The 18123-nt window shown below is 42.5% G+C and overlaps 1 protein-coding gene across 1 annotated transcript in view; it reads right to left on the bottom strand.

Annotated features, from left to right (window-relative positions):
- Positions 1 to 2954: 2954 nt before the first annotated feature.
- OVCH2 (ovochymase 2) overlaps positions 2955 to 18123 on the bottom strand; it is a gene marked incomplete at both ends in the record, with an annotated part of 40103 nt that continues 24934 nt past the window's right edge. Inside the window, 4 exons of the mRNA XM_083358006.1 lie at positions 2955 to 3146; positions 4847 to 4998; positions 5820 to 6015; positions 9454 to 9526. Of these exons, the coding sequence (XP_083214132.1) occupies positions 2955 to 3146; positions 4847 to 4998; positions 5820 to 6015; positions 9454 to 9526 (613 nt within the window). The remainder of the gene's footprint in view (positions 3147 to 4846; positions 4999 to 5819; positions 6016 to 9453; positions 9527 to 18123) is intronic.

The following is an 18123-nucleotide window of genomic DNA, read 5'->3' on the forward strand; positions in this document are numbered from 1 at the left end:
CATGGCTGGCTCAGGAATTCTGGGAGTTGAAGTCCACGAGTCATAAAAGAGCCAAGGTTGCCTACCCCTGGGCTAGGGTGATAGCAGAGGTCGGCGCCCATTGGGTGGCAGGGGAGGGGCGGCCCCAAGGTAGCCCTGAGGGCTGCTGGGCGCGGGACAGTGATTGAAAGGGAGTCCCTTAGTTTCCCCTCCCCCCTTGATCTTGGACAATGGGGTTCATAGGTTTAGGATAGACCTTTCCCCTCCAGTTTTACTATTCCGTTCCTTAACAAGATGAAAAATTATATTTTCAGCAAGATTGATCAGAGAAGACTCTCTGGGCCACCAAGAAAAGCTCAGCTTGCCCGTTGATGCTTTAGACCAGGGGTAGGCAACCTTGGCTCTTTTATGACTCGTGGACTTCGACTCCCAGAATTCCTGAGCCAGCATGGCTCAGCATGGAAACCTCTCCCTTTCTCCTCAGCATGGCTGGCTCAGGAATTCTGGGAGTTGAAGTCCACGAGTCATAAAAGAGCCAAGGTTGCCTACCCCTGCTTTAGACACTCTTCATTTAGAAGAGCTGCTGAACTCAAGTACTTGGAGGTAGCTGGTGCGCTGCCATTTTCTATAGGATTTTCTGGGGTTCCTTAGGTTTCTGCTTTCAGAGGCCCTTTGGTTGGACACAGAATGACTACAGAAATACATTGTGCCTTGCAGCATTCTTGGATGTAAAACTGTGAATAGAAAGTTGGGGTATAAATCCCAATTACATAAACTGAGTTTATTTCTCATATTAAAAGGTAGGTGGATCCTTGGGGATGCACTAGAATCTTGGGTCAATAGAAAGAAAAGAAATAGAGGGTTGGGGAGCAACTCACCAACCTGTGCTTATCTTAAAAAACGCTAAGAACTCTCAGTCTTTATTTGGAGAGGAGATCAATGGAAAAAACAACATGCCACTGTCTTTCATTAGAGGAAAGGGGTCCTGCAAGTGGCAGGCAAGTGTGCTAAGCTTTATTTGTGCAATCATCCCTACCCTTCCCCTCAACTGTCACTGCTGGTCCACAGACGCAAAAAGGTTGGGGACCGTTGCCTTAGAGCAGGGGTAGGCAACCTTGGCTCTTTTACGACTCGTGGACTTCAACTCCCAGAATTCCTGAGCCAGCGGCTGGCTCAGGAATTCTGGGAGTTGAAGTCCACGAGTCATAAAAGAGCCAAGGTTGCCTACCACTGCCTTAGAGCATTATTTGAAAACATATAGCAAACATCTCAGTTAAAAATCCCTCTACATACATTTATTTGCAGCCTTTGTAAGTATGATGGTGAAAAACCTATATAACTATAATTTTCATCAGGAATCTGGACATTGTTGATTATTGTATAAGTAATAATACAATCACATACATTTCTTGCCTTGCAATCAGTAGCGCTGCTAAATCCTTATTTTTGTCCCTTTTACTCCTCACTTCAGCAGATAGTTAACAATATGGAAAATATATATATTCATCTATACTATAAAGTTACTGTAAAAACAAGGTGCACTCTTTTTTTAAAAAAAAAAGTTAGAACTCCTAACTCATTGTGCTTTTCCTACTACTGAGTAATTCTTAATGCATACAGAAACTTGAATATAAGCACACAATTAAGACTGTACTAATTAATGAATATCCCAATAGGAGAATAGAACAGTTACAGCTTTTTAATCTTCTTTTTTTCCCTTTTTGACCAATGTAGCCCACACATCTGGGGCTCAGATACATGAACTAAGCAATGCCCTTCAAAATTGTGCCTTCATTTAATTGTCTTCTCCAAAGGTCTTCATGCCATGCTTGATGAATCTGCAAAAAGAAAGAAGCGCACAATAAATGTAGGCCATTCGAAAGGTGACCCACATTAAATTACAACAAAGGAATGGCATAATGATTATGAAAAGCTTAAGCTTCCTGGGAATACATTTAATTAAAGGTTAACATTGATTGCCACTATTTTGATAAAGATCCTAGAAATCCATTGCTAGCAGATGACAACATCCCATCACAGCACCAGTGTGAGACACATCTGCCATGTCTCTTGGGATCATAGCCCAACTCCATTGTTAATGCAGAAACAGCCAGACTGACTGGAAGAAACAGCCAGACTGACTGGAAGAAATGAGCTCTGACTCAAAAAAATAAAACAAAATAATCTGAAAATAAAATTGCAGGGGCTGGTAGAGAAAAGATTTCTCAAGGTCCAGAGTACTTCTGGTCGCTTAAGGATCTCTGCATAAACATACAAAGGAGACCTAACAAGATCCACAGTCCAATATGCAGATCCACACATGGAGAAAAATGTCAAAATCATTAAACCAGATTGGTCAACACAGGTCACAGGTAAATTACAAAAGAATCCTTGCAAAGTTACAACTTGAAAGCAAATATTAGCTGGAAGAGATTGGGGGCTTTTTGAAAGCATGAATTATCCTTCAGTTAACTAATACGAAGCAACCCTTCCCCACATGCCCTCCCTTTTTTTCCTAATGAGAGCCATGACAATCTGATAAAATTTCCCCTTGGGGTTTGGAAATTCCTGTTCTTGAATGTCAGGTCATAAGTGGGAGTACCTTTGCTCCCAGGGACTGCAGATTATGAGTTTACAGTCCTGGTTCTGAGGAATGCTTTCCTAAATAAGATGCAAGGGCAGTTGCAAGTAGGGTGGGAGTGGGCAACAGAAAATAGCTCTGTCATCTCTTAAAACAATTTGATTGGAATGATTTATTGGTAATTGTGTTTGTAATTTCCCTGCTGGCTTCTATGCATTGGAACTTTAAAGGGCTGGGAGCAGTATTACTTGATTGAGTGAGCAGAATTACACTGAGATTGTTTCTGCCCCCTCTGATATATGCAAAGGGCAGCAGCCAGTCCGTAACAGTTTTGTGCAGGTCCCTACTGATTATGCATATGAAGAACATCCAGATCAAAGTTGAAGAGCTGTTGTTAAAATGAACATAAGTGCATACTATTTTTTCCATATATGTATTGACTGATCCAATCAGCAAAAGCAGCAACATTTGTATAGACTCCTGGATAGCCTTTTCTTCCACAACCAAAGCCCCAGCTGATTATTCCATTAAGGGTGTAGTAACTTGAGTCTTTTGCAGGACAAACCAGTGGACCTCCAGAATCACCCTAGTAAAAAGGAATATGACTTATGTTAACAAAATCTGTTTGTCAAAGAAGAATGTTATCACAGATTGTCACTATGATCTTAGTTTATATGTTCTGCATGAAATTTTCTGGAGCTGTGGTGGCGCAGTGGTTAGAATGTAGTATTGCAGGCTGACTCTGCATTCCACTGCCAGGAGTTCGATTCTGACCGGCTCAAGGTTGACTCAGCCTTCCATCCTTCTGAGGTCAGTAAAATGAGGACCCAGATTGTTGGGGGCAATACGCTGACTCTGTAAACTGCTTAGAGAGGGCTGTAAAGCACTAAGCACTATGAAGCAATATATAAGACTAAGTGCTATTGCTATTGGTATTTCAAATATCGGTTGGCTCATAGTGACTACATGGACACCTCCATCTGTTTTCTGATACAATATACAGTGGTTTGCCATTGCCTTCCTCTAGGGAGTTTTTTCATCTTCCCAATCTAATCTACAGCCATGGAATTTCCCAGTAGTCTCTGATTCAAATACAAACAAACCCTGGTTAACTTTTTCAAGACCTGCCAAGATTGGCAACCCATAGCAACCAATAAGGAGTTAAGAATATAACTCCTGTTGCCATCCCATCATTATTTTCTGGTTATTTATTATTCCTCACCATTTATTAGCAAATGAAGATGGATCCTGCTAAGTTCTGAAGACAATGCAAGACAGCAGATGTTTGCTAATCTATTCTTCCTGAAAGATGCACATTTTAAGGAAACAGGTCTGCTAAATAAATCATAGGAATTGCTTCCCCAATGTTTTCCAACAAGCAGTTTTCATAACAGAACATTTCTCTTTAAGTAAACTATCAAACAGAACATTTATATAGGGAATGAGAACCATGTTCCTTTCTCATTGCTTATTTTATTGTACTTGGGTTCTGTTTACACATCTTTCATTTTTCTTCCTTGTATTATTGTAAGCCACCTAGAGTAGCCCTACAGCGAGATAGGCAGCAAATAAATTCAACAGATAAACAAACAGTGTTCAGGCAATATGGCTGAATAGGGTGTTCCCACTAATATCAAAGCCTCCACATCTCTCTTTGTTCCACTGTAATCCATCCTGTTCTATAGAGAGGTATGAATAGGGGATTTCTCTGCATATTTGTCTAGGACAGTGGTCTTCAAACTTGGCCCTTTTATGACTTGTGGACTTCCAACTCCCAGAATTCCTCAGCCAGCATGCCTGGCTGAGGAATTCTGGAAGTTGAAGTCCACAAGTCATAAAAGGGCCAAGTTTGAAGACTCCTGATCTAGGATATATCCTGGGAAAGCCACTAGATCAGGATCTTCCAACTACCCTCAAACAAATGTGCAGAAAAGACCCCCTCGTACTTGCTCACTTAATAAGGGAAGATGTTGGTGGAGAGGGGAGGCAGAGGTGACAAATGCAAAAATATAGAGGCAGGCTGATAGAAAGGATAACATCTCTGCTGCAAAAATCTGGAGTATGATTTCCATCATCTTTGCTGGCATCTAATGGATGTTCAGATTTTTGCAGCCAACTTCCTAGCCAAAACATACCCTGCATTAAATATGCATTTTTTTGTTGGGTGAACAAAAAACATGAACAGAGGTACATTAATTTTTTGTGAAACAGTTCTGTTGTCACCATCTTAGTATTATAGGAGAGCATCAGAATTTGTGAAATGCATATATTCTATAGGCAGCTTACTGTACATCCATCCTTTCCTTCTTCTGCAGGGAACCCAGCACAAAACATCTTTTTGTTCACAACACCAGGATAGTTCTCATAATATTTCTGACATTCTTCGGAAACCAAAATAGGGACTTTGAGTTGGTGCAGTTTACTTGACTGTGCTCCATCTTGAGGTGAAAGAGGGAAGAAACAATAGTTTCCAATGAAGAAAGCAATAAGGAGGACCTTAATCTTTAAAAGGAAGATAGCAGCTGATTTCATAGAACTTGTTGTGTAGCTGGTTCTTTGCAGGCAATAAGCGAGATGGAAGGTTGCAAACAGGAACATGCTTTATTGAGGCAAACAGGAACAGAACTGAAACAGAGGCTGCTGTGCAGCTACTTATACTATTGGCCACTAGGCGGCGACCAATAGGTTTAAAGGAACCCATTTCTCCCCCGAATCATCCAATGATCTTCTTGGAGACAAGAAGTCTGGCTTAGTCAGTGACCGTTACACAGACACACCATTGAGCAACCTTATAGCAGCATTCAAACAGACACGTGAATCAGTACAAGTAAAAATCCCAATACATTACAGAACCCTTGGTCTAATTTCAAAATCCATCTGTGAAATAACTCTGGGCATCTGGCAAGAATGAACAACCCTCCCTGAGAAAGAAGGAGGAGGAGAAAGTGATAAACAAAAAAGAGGAATGGGAGGCAAAATGAAAAAGGGAGGATTGCCTACCACTGGTTTGGCCTTGCGTGGGACCCCCTACAAGAGATTGCCTATCAGGGAATGTAATTCTTGATATAAAAAGGATCTTCTAACCCTGGCTTAAGTCTAATACACTGAGTTGATATGTGTTATGTTATCATTCTTGTAGTCTACCTTTACTTGTTTTCTATAGTTTTTTTTCCATACCCTCCCTTGGTTGAAGAATTGAATAAGAATCATTCTGGCTAATCAATGAAGAGAATGTTCTGATGGAAGGGGAAATGCTCACCTTCATGCTGAATGCCCCATCCTGTAATTACACAAATGCTTGAAGGTTCAATCTTCTTGTTTTGCTCTGGAAGGCACACTGGATGAACGTAATGATTGAATTCTAAAGGCTCAGTAAGTTCCACTAGAGCAATGTCTGAATCCAGAGTACTGGTGTTAAAATCCGGATGTGTGATGTACTGCTTCACCAATCTTTTCTACACATGGGAAAATCATGGCAGCATGTTATATGAGATGTATATGCTCATGTATATTGGATATGCTTATCAACTTGGGTGCATGCCAGTTGATCTGTCTGAGACATTGATACAGCAGAGTTCAATATAGGTAGTCCTTGACTTATGGCCACTGTTGGGATCAGAATTTCTATTGCTAAGCAGGGTGGTTGTTAAATGAGATTAAGTGAGATTTTATATATTTTTGCCACAGTGAATAGAATAGAATACTGTAGAATAGAATAGAATAGAATAGAATAGAATAGAATAGAATAGAATAGAATAGAATAGAATAGAATAGAATAGAATAGAATAGAATAGAATGGAATGGAATGGAATGGAATGGAATGGAATGGAATGGAATGGAATGGAATGGAATGGAATGGAATGGAATAACAGAGTTGGAAGAGACCTTGGAGGTCTTCTAGTCCAACCCCCTGCTCAGGCAGGAAACCCTATACCAGGAGTAGTTAACCTTGGCTCTTTTATGATGTGGACTTCAACTCCCAGAATTCCTGAATCAGCATGGCTGGTTCAGGAATTCTGGGTATTGAAGTTCACAAATCATAAAAGAGCCAAGCTTGCCTACCCCTGCCCTATACCACTGTTAAGCAAATAACTGCAGCTAAGTGATTCGCGCATTTATTAAGCATATCCATTTCCCAATTGATTTTGTTTGTTGGAAGTTGGCTGGGAAGGTCACAAATGGCAATCAGGTGACCTCAAAATGCTGCAACCATTGTAAATACACGCCAGTTACCAAGACCCTGAATTTTTATCCCACAATGATGGGAGTGCTGCGACAGTTGTGTGACGTAAGTCGTAGGTACTTTTTCAGTGCTGTTGTAACTTTAAACAGTTACCAAACAAATGGTTGTAAGTCGAAGACTACCTATAGCTGTTTAGAAAGAAATGTTTTCTTTTCATGAGAGGCAAGAACCAGTGAGAGAGTTAGATAGGCAAAATAGTAATCCACTATAGAAATCCAGTGCAAATCAGGCCGTATTATAAATAAGCATAATACTTCCATGCAAACCTTTTGCTTGCTTGATGCTTCTGCCTTGTTACTTAGAGGGTAGAGAAAATAACAGGCATAAAGTTATGAAACACTACCTGCACCTTATGAGAGCAATAGTATAAGTGTAGTGTAGGAGGGAAGCATTCCCTAAGAGTGAAGGGGTTAAATTCTGTGGGGCTTGCAGCATTGTGTATAACACCTGGAGAGCCGGGACTCAGAGCTGGTCCCTTGTGCCTAAAGTGACCTGAACATAATTATATCCTGATTGTGGCATCAAATTGCCTGGGGACAGGAGTATGTAACTTTTTAAGTCAAAGGTTACATTTAGCTTTTGATGGCATGCTGGGAGCCACATAGTAAAAAATGTGCAGGCCCAAAACAGATTAGATATAGTGTTTTTTTAATCTAAACTTAAGTATTAGCTAAGATGATTTCTAGTCAAGGCCATGCGTATAGTCAAGGCCATGGTCTTCCCAGTTGCAATGTATGGCTGTGAAAGTTGGACCATAAAAAAGGCTGAGTGCCAAAGAATTGAGGCCTTTGAACGATGGTACTGGAGAAGACTCCTGCAAGTCCCTTGGACTGCAAGGCGATCAAACCGCTCAGTCTTAGAGGAGATCAACCCTGACTGCTCTTTAGAAGGCCAGATCCTGAAGTTGAAACTCAAATACTTTGCCCACCTAATGAGAAGGAAGGACTCACTGGAGAAGAGCCTAATGCTGGGAAAGATTGAGGGCAAGAGAAGAAGGGGACAAGAGAGAATGAGGTGGCTGGATGGAGTCACTGAAGCAGTAGGCGTGAGCTTAAAGGGACTCCAGAAGATGGTAGAGGACAGGAAGGCCTGGAGGAACGTTGTTCATAGGGTCACGATGGGTCGGACATGACTTTGCAACTAACAACAAGGTGATTTCTTCTCACATATTTAATCATACTCGACCATCCATCACATTAAAAATAATAGTCCCCTAACTTTGAAGTTACTCCAGCCTGTACTTGCAGCATTCACTTTTAGGCTGGAGTAACTTCACCTACACCACTGGGTGGCTAAAGAGCAATGCTCTTTGTATTTTTATTTATTGCTCAAGGCTATTATATAGTACAGGAAGTCTTTGACTTACAACCACATTGGGAACCAGAATTTCAGTCACTTAGCAATGTGGTTATTAAGTAAATTATAATGTGACCAGACCTAATTTTATAACCATTTTTACCACATTTGTTAAGTGAAACTGACTTCCCCCATTTATTTATTAAAGTTTTAAAAATAAATAAATAAATTTTATGCCTCCCCCTACAAGGTTTGGTTTTGCTTGTCAAAAGCCAGGTTGGAAGATTGCAAATCATGATCATCTGACTGTAGGATGCTGCAACCGTCATAAATATAAATCCCATTGTAACTCCAAATTGTCACTAAACAAATGGCGATAAGATGGGGACTACCTGTAATGACATTTTTCAAATGTACACCTTACTGTATTTGTAAACCAGTGGTGGGATTCAGCCAGTTCACACTAGTTCGGCAGAACCGGTAGCTAATTTTTTGTTGGCCAGGCCCAGAATGGACTTCCGGAAGTGGCATCCACACAGAGAAACGGTTGTTCACATATCTGAATCCCACCACTGCTGCAGACCAGTGTTTTCCAACCTTGGCAAATTGAAAATGAGTGGACTTCAGCTCCCAGAATTCTCAATGATGGCTATGCTGGCTGTGGAATTCTGGGAGTTGGAGTCCATATACCTGGAAATTGCCACAGTTGGGTAACTCTGCTGTAGACCATTCAACCCAGGCAACTCTTCATCATCCATCATTCAGCGCAACATAGAGTGGAACATTCGTGCTTCAAACAACAATACTCAAGATTCCCAAGGATCTGGTATTAATCAACCCTCTACATTTAATGATTCATATTCCAATTCCTTATTTACTACTAGATAATAAAACCAATAAAAGGATAGATATTAAAAACAAAAGCAAAAGCAAAATGCAAGAAAAGCAGAGTAAGGGAATAACACCCAGAAACCAAAGAAAAACATTTCCAGCCTAGCTGTCTTAGCTATCGTAAATGTAATCCTGCAGCAGAACCAAAGACTTTTAAGAGCTCTGTTTGGCTGGAAACTATTTGCTGATTCAAATAGAAATCATAGCTAATAGTGTAAATACTTCAACAAAATGCTTCAGTACTTAAAAAGTGAACAAGTTTGACAAGTTTAATATTGCTTCAAAAATCCTGTAAGACTGACTTTACCAGTATTATAAAATGCAAAATAGTTCCCAAACCATTTTCAGTTCAACTAAAAAGGAACACTTTCCTTAAAAAGAACTAAGGCTCATAGATTATAGAGTTCTACATGTTCACGATCAACTCACATTATGTCATAAAGAAAAAACAACTTGTACTAACTTGGCTGCTCTGTTCTTGCTCTTTTATATCATGAGTGCCCACCACCACTCTCCACAGATCTTGATATTTTCCCCTAGAAAAACAATATAATTCAAATATTGCTTTAATCAGCTCAAGCATAGCATCTCTCATACTCCCCTACACAGTTATTCATTGGTAGATAAACAAAAATACTGAATTTGAAATAAGAATCCAGTATTGATCACAAACCAAGTAAGTTCATATTTACCACTAGGTGTTAAAATATGATTATATAATTAAAAAATGTTCAATATATTTACTATGTCCAAAAAATGTCCAGTCACTTGATAGGGTATGAAACTTCCAATTTATTTCATAGAGTCTCAGTAATGAGAAGAAATGAGAATATAAAAGTTGTAACTGTCATGTAGCAACAGGCAGTCACATAACCATCAATAATTATTAAAGAGGGACTTTGTCATTGAATAGAATACATTAATATCATGCCCAGGTAATACAGTTAAAGTTGCAGAAGTTAGTTGAGAGTTAGATGCTGGTATAATGAGGTGAACCAAGCCATGAGTATGATTGCCCTGAAATTGAATCAGAATTGTATGACGACCGTAATATTCAGAATTAGAAGAAATAAAACATTGGTCTTGAGAACTGGACGGCATTTGTCACATGTATCGTGGTGAGTTTGATCAAATATAGGTAAAAACGTGGTAGAGGTAATTGGTTATCACAAGTGCTAATTTGTTAGCTGAATCTTTTAGAGAAAGTAGGACTTAACGCCATACCCTGGTTATACCTCAATTAAATTACTGTCATGTGCTATATATGAAGTTTAAAGGGATTTGTAGGTTTGATTGATGGAGATAGCTATCAGTTTCCTTTCAGGTACATGAAATGGCCATTCTAGTATGAAATTACTGTGTCAGTCTGCCAATGTCTAGATTCTTAGATCAACCATAAAGACTCAGTTCACATGTTGACTGGTTAGAGTTACTGCATTAGCCTGATGAGCAGAAGAAATTTTTTTCCTGTGGCTGAATATTCTTACTGAATGTTATATAATGCAGCTTTATTTTAAAGTGGATCTTAAGAATTTGGATGTTCATTATTTATTATTATTTTTTATGAAGATAGATGACAGGCTTCACTCATATACTATATCTGCTTTTAGTGTACAGTTTTGCTGCTATTCTCCTGTTTGCTCAGCTTATGTATTGAACTTAGGATGACATACATAGCATAGCATTCTGTTATTAATTGTACTGAAATGTGCTTGTACATTAATTAATACAGAATATAATTAATATAGTATATAGATTTAATACAGAACACAATTCTGTACTCAATGAGATACAAAAGGAAAGTAAGGTTACAACAGTGGAGGAGGAGTGTAGGTTGTACTGGTAAATTGCAACTATATTAATAGAGAATAGGCTATACATACTTTGGGAAACAGCACAAATGCAAATTACATCAATTATCAATTTTCCATTTATTTTCCAATACTGCTGCTGATAATTTGGTAGGAAAATGTTGAGTAAGTAGCTTATGTAAAGCCCAAGTTAATTTCTTATCAGAGTTGTTGTTGTTCTTAGTTGCGAAGTCATATCTGACCCATTGCAACCCCATGGACAATGTTCTTCCAGGCCTTCCTGTCCTCTACCATCTTCTGGAGTCCATTTAAGCTCACGCCTACTGCTTCAGTGATTCCATCCAGCCACCTCATTCTCTGTCGTCCCCTTCTTCTCTTGCCCTCAATCTTTCCCAGCATTGACTCTTCCCAATGATTTTAAAGATTTTTTTTCAACCAAATCAATGGAGAGAGAAAGAATCTTTTTATTATAAGCCATCATCCAGTCATGAAGTTAGCTTACATCTTTCAGTTAGATCTTGATTAACAAGATTGAAATACTGTTGTATGCATGAATATATAAGGATTGTTACAAGCTCCCCAGTAACTGCTAGTACAAGTAACTCTTGCACTAGCAGAGAAAGATCAAGAGCTGCCAGTAAAAATCAACTTTATTTTTAACATAATAACATAAGTGGATAAAATACTGAATTTGTCAAATCTAAAATGGGTTATTGATGACTGAAACTTAGTTGGATAAGTACTTTACTTTTTGTGCTGTCATAGCCACAAAGAAAAATGCATACGAGAAAGTGTTTTTAAGAATAGGGTCAAAAACTACAGCAACTCTTTATTTTCTTTTAAAATATATATTATTTATAGAACTTGTTAGCTAACCCACCTCCCATGTTTTAAACTGATAGTTCAGACTCACCATTAGATGGTTACTTGGCTAAATCAAACCTTCAATAAGTAATATAACTGTTTCTTTTGTTGTTGTTAGCTGTGAAGTTGTGTCCGACCCATTGCGACCCCATGGACAATGTTCCTCCGGGCCTTCCTGTCCTCTACTATCTTCTGGAGTCCATTTAAGCTCACACCTACTGCTTCAATGACTCCATCCAGCCACCTCATTCTCTCTTGTCCCCTTCTTCTCTTGCCCTCAACCTTTCCCAGCATTAGGCTCTTCTCCAGTGTGTTCTTCCTTCTCATTAGGTGGCCAAAATATTTGAGTTTCAACTTCAGGATCTGGCCTTCTAAAGAGCAGTCAGGGTTGATCTCCTCTAGGACTGACCGGTTTGATTGCCTTGCTGTCCAAGGGACTCGCAGGAGTCTTCTCCAGCACCAGAGTTCAAAGGCCTCAATTCTTTGGCGCTCAGCCTTTCTTATGGTCCAACTTTCACAGCCATACATTGCAACTGGGAAGACCATGGCCTTGACTATACGCACTTTGTTGACAGGGTGATGTCTCTGCTTTTTAGTGTGCTGTGTAGATTTGCCATGGCTTTCCTCCCGAGGAGCAAGCGTATTTTAATTTCTTGGCTACAGTCCCCATCTGCAGTGATCTTGGAGCCCAGGAAAATAAAATCTGTCACTACCTCTATTTCTTCCCCATCTATTTGCCAGGAACTAAGAGGGCCAGATGCCATGATCTTGGTTTTCTTAATGTTAAGTTTCAACCCAACTTTTGCACTCTCCTTCTTCACCCACAACAAGAGGCTCTTTAGTTCCTCTTCACTTTCTGCCATTAGAGTGGTATCATCTGCATATCTTAGGTTGTTGATGTTTCTTCCAGCAATCTTAATTCCAACTTTTGATTCATCTAGCCCTGCCTTTCTCATGATGTGCTCTGCATATAAGTTAAATAGGCAGGGCAACAGTATACAGCCTTGCTGGACTCCTTTCCCAATTTTGAACCAATCAGTGGTTCCGTGTCCAGTTCTCACTGTTGCTTCTTGACCCGCATATAGGTTTCTCAAGAGACAAATAAGATGGTCTGGTATGCCCATTTCTTTAAGAACTTGCCACAGTTTGTTGTGATCCACAGAATCAAAGGCTTTAGCACAGTCAATGAAGTAGAAGTAGATGTATTTCTGGAACTCTCTAGCTTTCTCCATGAGCCAGCGTATGTTGGCAATTTGATCTCTAGTTCCTCTGCGTCTTCGAAATCCTGCCTGTACTTCTGGTAGTTCTCGATCCACATACTGCTGGAGTCTAGCTTGTAGGATTTTAAGCATAACTTTACTAGCATGTGAAATGAGTGCAATAGTGTGATAGTTTGAACATTCTTTGGCACTGCCTTTCTTTGGAATTGGAATGTAAACTGATCTTTTCCAATCCTGTGGCCACTGTTGAGTTTTCCAAATTTGCTGGCAAATTGAGGGTAGCACTTTTACTGCATCGTCTTTTAAGATTTTGAATAGCTCAGCTGGAAAACTGTCACCTCCACTAGCTTTGTTGTTGCTCAGCTTTTCTAAGGCCCACTTCACTTCACATTCTAGGATGTGTGGCTCGAGGTCAGTGACCACCTCATCGTGGTTATCAGGGACATTAAGTTCATTCTTGTATAGTTTTTCTGTATAATTGTGCCACCTCTTCTTAATCTCTTCTGCCTCTGTTAGGTCCCTGCCATTTTGGTCCTTTATCATGCCCATTTTGGCATTAAACGTTCCCTTCATCTCTCCAATTTTCTTGAAGAGATCTGTGATCCTCCCTATTCTATTGTTTTCTTCTATTTCTTTGCATTGTTCATTTAAGAAGGCATTCTTATCTCTTCTAGCTATTCTCTGGAATTCTGCATTCAATTGGGTGTATCTTTCTTTTTCTCCCTTCCTTTTCACTTCCCTCCTTTCCTCAGCTATTTGCAAAGCTTCCTCAGACAGCCATTTTGCTTTCTTGCATTTCTTTTTCTTTGGGATGGTTTTAGTTGCTACCTCTTGTACAATGTTGAGAACCTCTGTCCATAGTTCTTCAGGCACTATGTTTATCAGATCTAATTCCTTAAAACTATTTGTCACCTCTACTGTATATTCAACAGGGGTATGATTTAATTCATACCTGACTGGCCTAGTGCTTTTCCCTACTTTCTTCAGTTTAAGCCTAAATTTTGCAATGAGAAGCTCATGGTCTGAGCCATAGTCAGCTCCTGGTCTTGTTTTTACTGACTGTATAGAGCTTCTCCATCTTTGGCTGCAGAGCACATAGTCAATCTGATTTCTGTGTTGACTGTCTGGTGATGTCCATGTGTAGAGCCGTCTCTTGGGTTGTTGGAAAAGAGTGTTTGCTATGACCATCGTATTCTCTTGACAAAATTCTATCAGCCTGTGCCCTGCTTCATTTTGTACTCCAAAGCCAAACTTGCCTATTATTCTGGTTATCTTTTGGCTTCCTACTGTAGCATTCCAATCCCCCATGATGATAAGGACATCATTTTTTGGTGTTAGTTCTATAAGGTGCTGTAGGGCTTCATAAAACTGGTCAATTTCATCCTCTTCAGCACCGGTAGATGGGGCATAGACTTGGACTACTGTGATATTGAATGGTTTGCCTTGGATTCAAACTGAGATCATTCTGTCATTTTGGGGATTGTATCCCAGTATTGATTTTCCTACTCTTTTATTGACTATGAAGGCTACTCCATTTCTTCTGAGGGATTCTTGCCTGCAGTAGTATACCTGACGGTCATCTGAATTAAAAATTCACCCATTCCTGTCCATTTTAGTTCGCTGATTCCTAAGATGTCGATGTTCAGTCTTGTCATCTCTTGTTTGACCACGTCTAGCTTCCCTTGATTCATGGATCTTACATTCCAGGTTGCTATGGAGAAAAAATCTTTACAGCATCAGACTTTCCTTTCACCACCAGATACATCCATAGCTGAGCGTCCTTTCGGCTTTGCCCCAGTTGCTTCATTCTTTCTGGCGCTACTAGTACTAGCCCTCTGCTCTTCCCCAGTAGCATATTGGACACCTTCTGACCTGAGGGGCTCATCTTCCAGCGTCATATCGTTTTGCCTTTTGGTACTGTCCATGGGGTTTTCATGGCAAAGATACTGGAGTGGGTTGCCCTTTCCTTCTCCAGTGGATCACGTTTTGTCAGAACTGTCTGCTATGACCTGTCCATCTTGGGTGGCCCTGCATGGCATAGCTCATAGCTTCATTGAATTATGCAAGCTCCTTTGCCACGACAAGTCAGTAATCCATGAAGGGGTAACTGTTTCTACATAATTACAAAATAATTCTCTGAAAACTTGTAATCCAGGAAATTATTTATTATTATTATTTATTAAATTTTTATACCGCCCTTCTCCCGAAGGACTCAGGGCGGTGAACAGGGCATATCTTAAAACTACAAAAGTACAAAAATTAAAAAAAGAATTAAATTATTGCCCACAATAAAAACAATAAACAATATATATAAATATTAAAAACCCTAAGTGATTCCCCATCAGGCCAGGCCAGCTTGTTCAAATAAATGGGTCTTTAACCCGCGCCGGAAGGAGCGGAGATCCGGTGCCATCCGGAGCTCAACCGGCAGCTGGTTCCACAAAGCCAGAGCGCCCACAGAGAAGGCCCTCCCCCTGGGGGCCACCAGCCGACATTCTCTGACTGGAGGCACCCTGAGGAGGCCCTCTCTGTGGGAACGCACGGGGCGGAGGGGAGTCGACGCCGGCAGCAGGTGGTCCCCGCGGTATTCCGGACCCATGCCATGTAAGGACTTAAAAACCATCACTAAGACCTTGAACCTCACCCAGAAGACAACTGGTAACCAATGCAGCTCACGGAGCAAAGGTGTAACATGGGAGTACCGGGAAACTCCCAAGACAACTCTCGTGGCCGCATTCTGCACCAGTTGGAGCCTCTGAGTGGTCTTCAAGGGAAGCCCCATGTAGAGAGCATTGCAATAGTCAAGACGAGAGGTCACGAGCGCATGAGTGACCGTACACAGGGCATCCCGGTCTAGATAGGGCTGCAACTGCCGCACCAGGCGAACCTGTGCGAAAGCCCCCCTGGTCACGGCTACTACATGATTTTCTAAGGTAAGCCGTGCATCCAGGAGGACTCCCAAGTTGCGAGCCCTATCTACGGGGGGTAAAGACTCACCCCCCATAGAAAATGATGGAACATTTTGAATGTCCCGGGATGCCGGGATGTACAGCCACTCAGTCTTGTCAGGGTTGAGTTGAAGTCTGTTCCTCCCCATCCAGACCCGAACCGCCTCCAGGCAACGGGACATCACAGCGAGGGCATCACTGGGGTGGTTTGGGGTCAAAATGAAAAGTTGGGTATCATCAGCATATTGATGATACCCAACTCCAAACCCACGAATGATCTCACCCAGCGGTTTCATGTAGATGTTGAACAGGAGAGGCGAGAGAACCGAACCCTGAGGAACTCCACAAACGAGAGACCTAGGGGCCGATCTCTGCCCCCCTGCCAACACCGACTGCGAACGTCCCAGGAGATAGGAGGAGAACCACCGAAGAACTGTGCCTCCCACTCCCAATCCCCTGAGACGCCGCAGCAGGATACCATGGTCGATGGTATCGAAAGCCGCCGAGAGGTCTAATAGGACCAGGACAGAGGAATATCCCCTATCCCGGGCCCTCCAGAGATCATTCACCAGAGCGACCAATGCCGTCTCCGTGCTGTACCCGGGCCTGAAACCCGATTGGTACGGGTCCAGATAATCCGCTTCATCCAGGACCAGAGGGAGCTGATGCGCCACCACACTCTCAACAACCTTCGCAAGAAAGCGAAGGTTGGAGACTGGACGAAAGTTGTTCAAAACAGCTGGGTCCAAGGCAGGCTTCTTGAGGAGAGGTCTCACCACCGCCTCCTTCAAGACGGTGGGGAAATTACCCTCACTCAAAGAAGCAGATATCACCGCCTGGAACCAGCCTCGTGTCCTCTCCCTGGCTGCATAAACCAGCCAGGAAGGGCACGGATCCAATAAACATGTGGTGGAGCTCAACCTCCCCATAATCCTGTCCACTTCATCAGGGGTAACAGAATCAAACTCCTCCCAGATAACATTGACAAGACCGCCCGTGTCCTGATCGTCAGACTCTGCCCAGCTGGAGTCCAAACCGGTCCGAATCCGAGCGATTTTATCCGACAGATGTTGACCAAACTCCTCGGCACGACCCTGCAAGGGATCCTCCCTCACCTCCTGATTAAGGAGGGGGCGAGTCACCCTAAACAGGGCGGCCGGGCAATTATCTGCGGACGCGATGAGGGCAGAGAAGTAATTGCACCTCGCCGCCCTCATCGCTGCGAGATAAGACCTAATATAGGTTCTTAACCGCAACCGGTCGGATTCGGATCGGCTGGACCTCCAGCAGCTCTCTAGGCCCTGTTTCCGACGCTTCATCTCCCGGAGCTCCGCGGAGAACCATGGAGCTCGATGGGATCTGCACCGGGTCAGGGGCTGCAGGGGTACAACTCGGTCCAGTGCCTCAGTGGCTGCCCTTTCCCAGGCTTCCACTAAGGCATCCGCCGAGCTGTGAGCGACGGAGGCAGGTGGGGATCCCAGCGCTGCCTGGAACCCGAGAGGGTCCATTAAGCGTCTGGGGCGGTACCATCTAGTTGGTTCCGCATCCCCACGGTGGGGGGTGGCAAGATGGAAGACTAGCCGCAGGAGGTGATGATCGGTCCATGACAGGGGCATAATAAATGGAGAGCCCCCACCAAGATCATCCAGCCACCGTCCAGATAAAAAAAACAAGTCAAGGGTGTGGCCTCCCTCATGAGTTGGTTCAGAAATTACCTGCGTCAGGTCCATGGCCGTCATGGAAGCCATGAACTCCCGGGCTAACTCAGATGACCCTCCCAGGGATGGCAGATTGAAGTCACCCAAAACTAGAAGTTTGGGGAACTCAATCACCAAACCGGAGAGGATATCGAGTAGCACGGGCAGGGCTGCCGCTGTGTGACTAGGCGAAACGTACACCAGCAGCAAGCCCAACTGCGCCCCCGAACCAAACCTCAAAAAGAGAGACTCACACCCAACTATCTGAAGAACGGTGGTCTCCCGCGGACATAAGGTCTCCCTAATAACAACCGCCACTCCCCCGCCCCTACCTTGAGCCTGAGGCCGGTGTAACGCTCGGAAACCTGGTGGGCAAAGGTCAACCAAAGGGACCCCACCCTCTGGACCCAACCAGGTCTCGGTGATACAAGCCAGGTCCGCATGCTCACCCTCCACCAGATCCCTCACAAGGGGAGCCTTATTAACCACGGACCTGGCATTCAGATACACCAGCCGGAGCTCAGGAGGCTGCACATCCTCGCTCCCGGCACCTCGGGGAAGAACCAGAGGGTCGGAGCGCCTCACCGCTTGCA

This window comes from Vipera ursinii (genome assembly GCF_947247035.1).
Source record: "Vipera ursinii genome assembly, chromosome: 1".
In the NCBI taxonomy this organism is placed as follows: Eukaryota; Metazoa; Chordata; class Lepidosauria; order Squamata; family Viperidae; genus Vipera; species Vipera ursinii.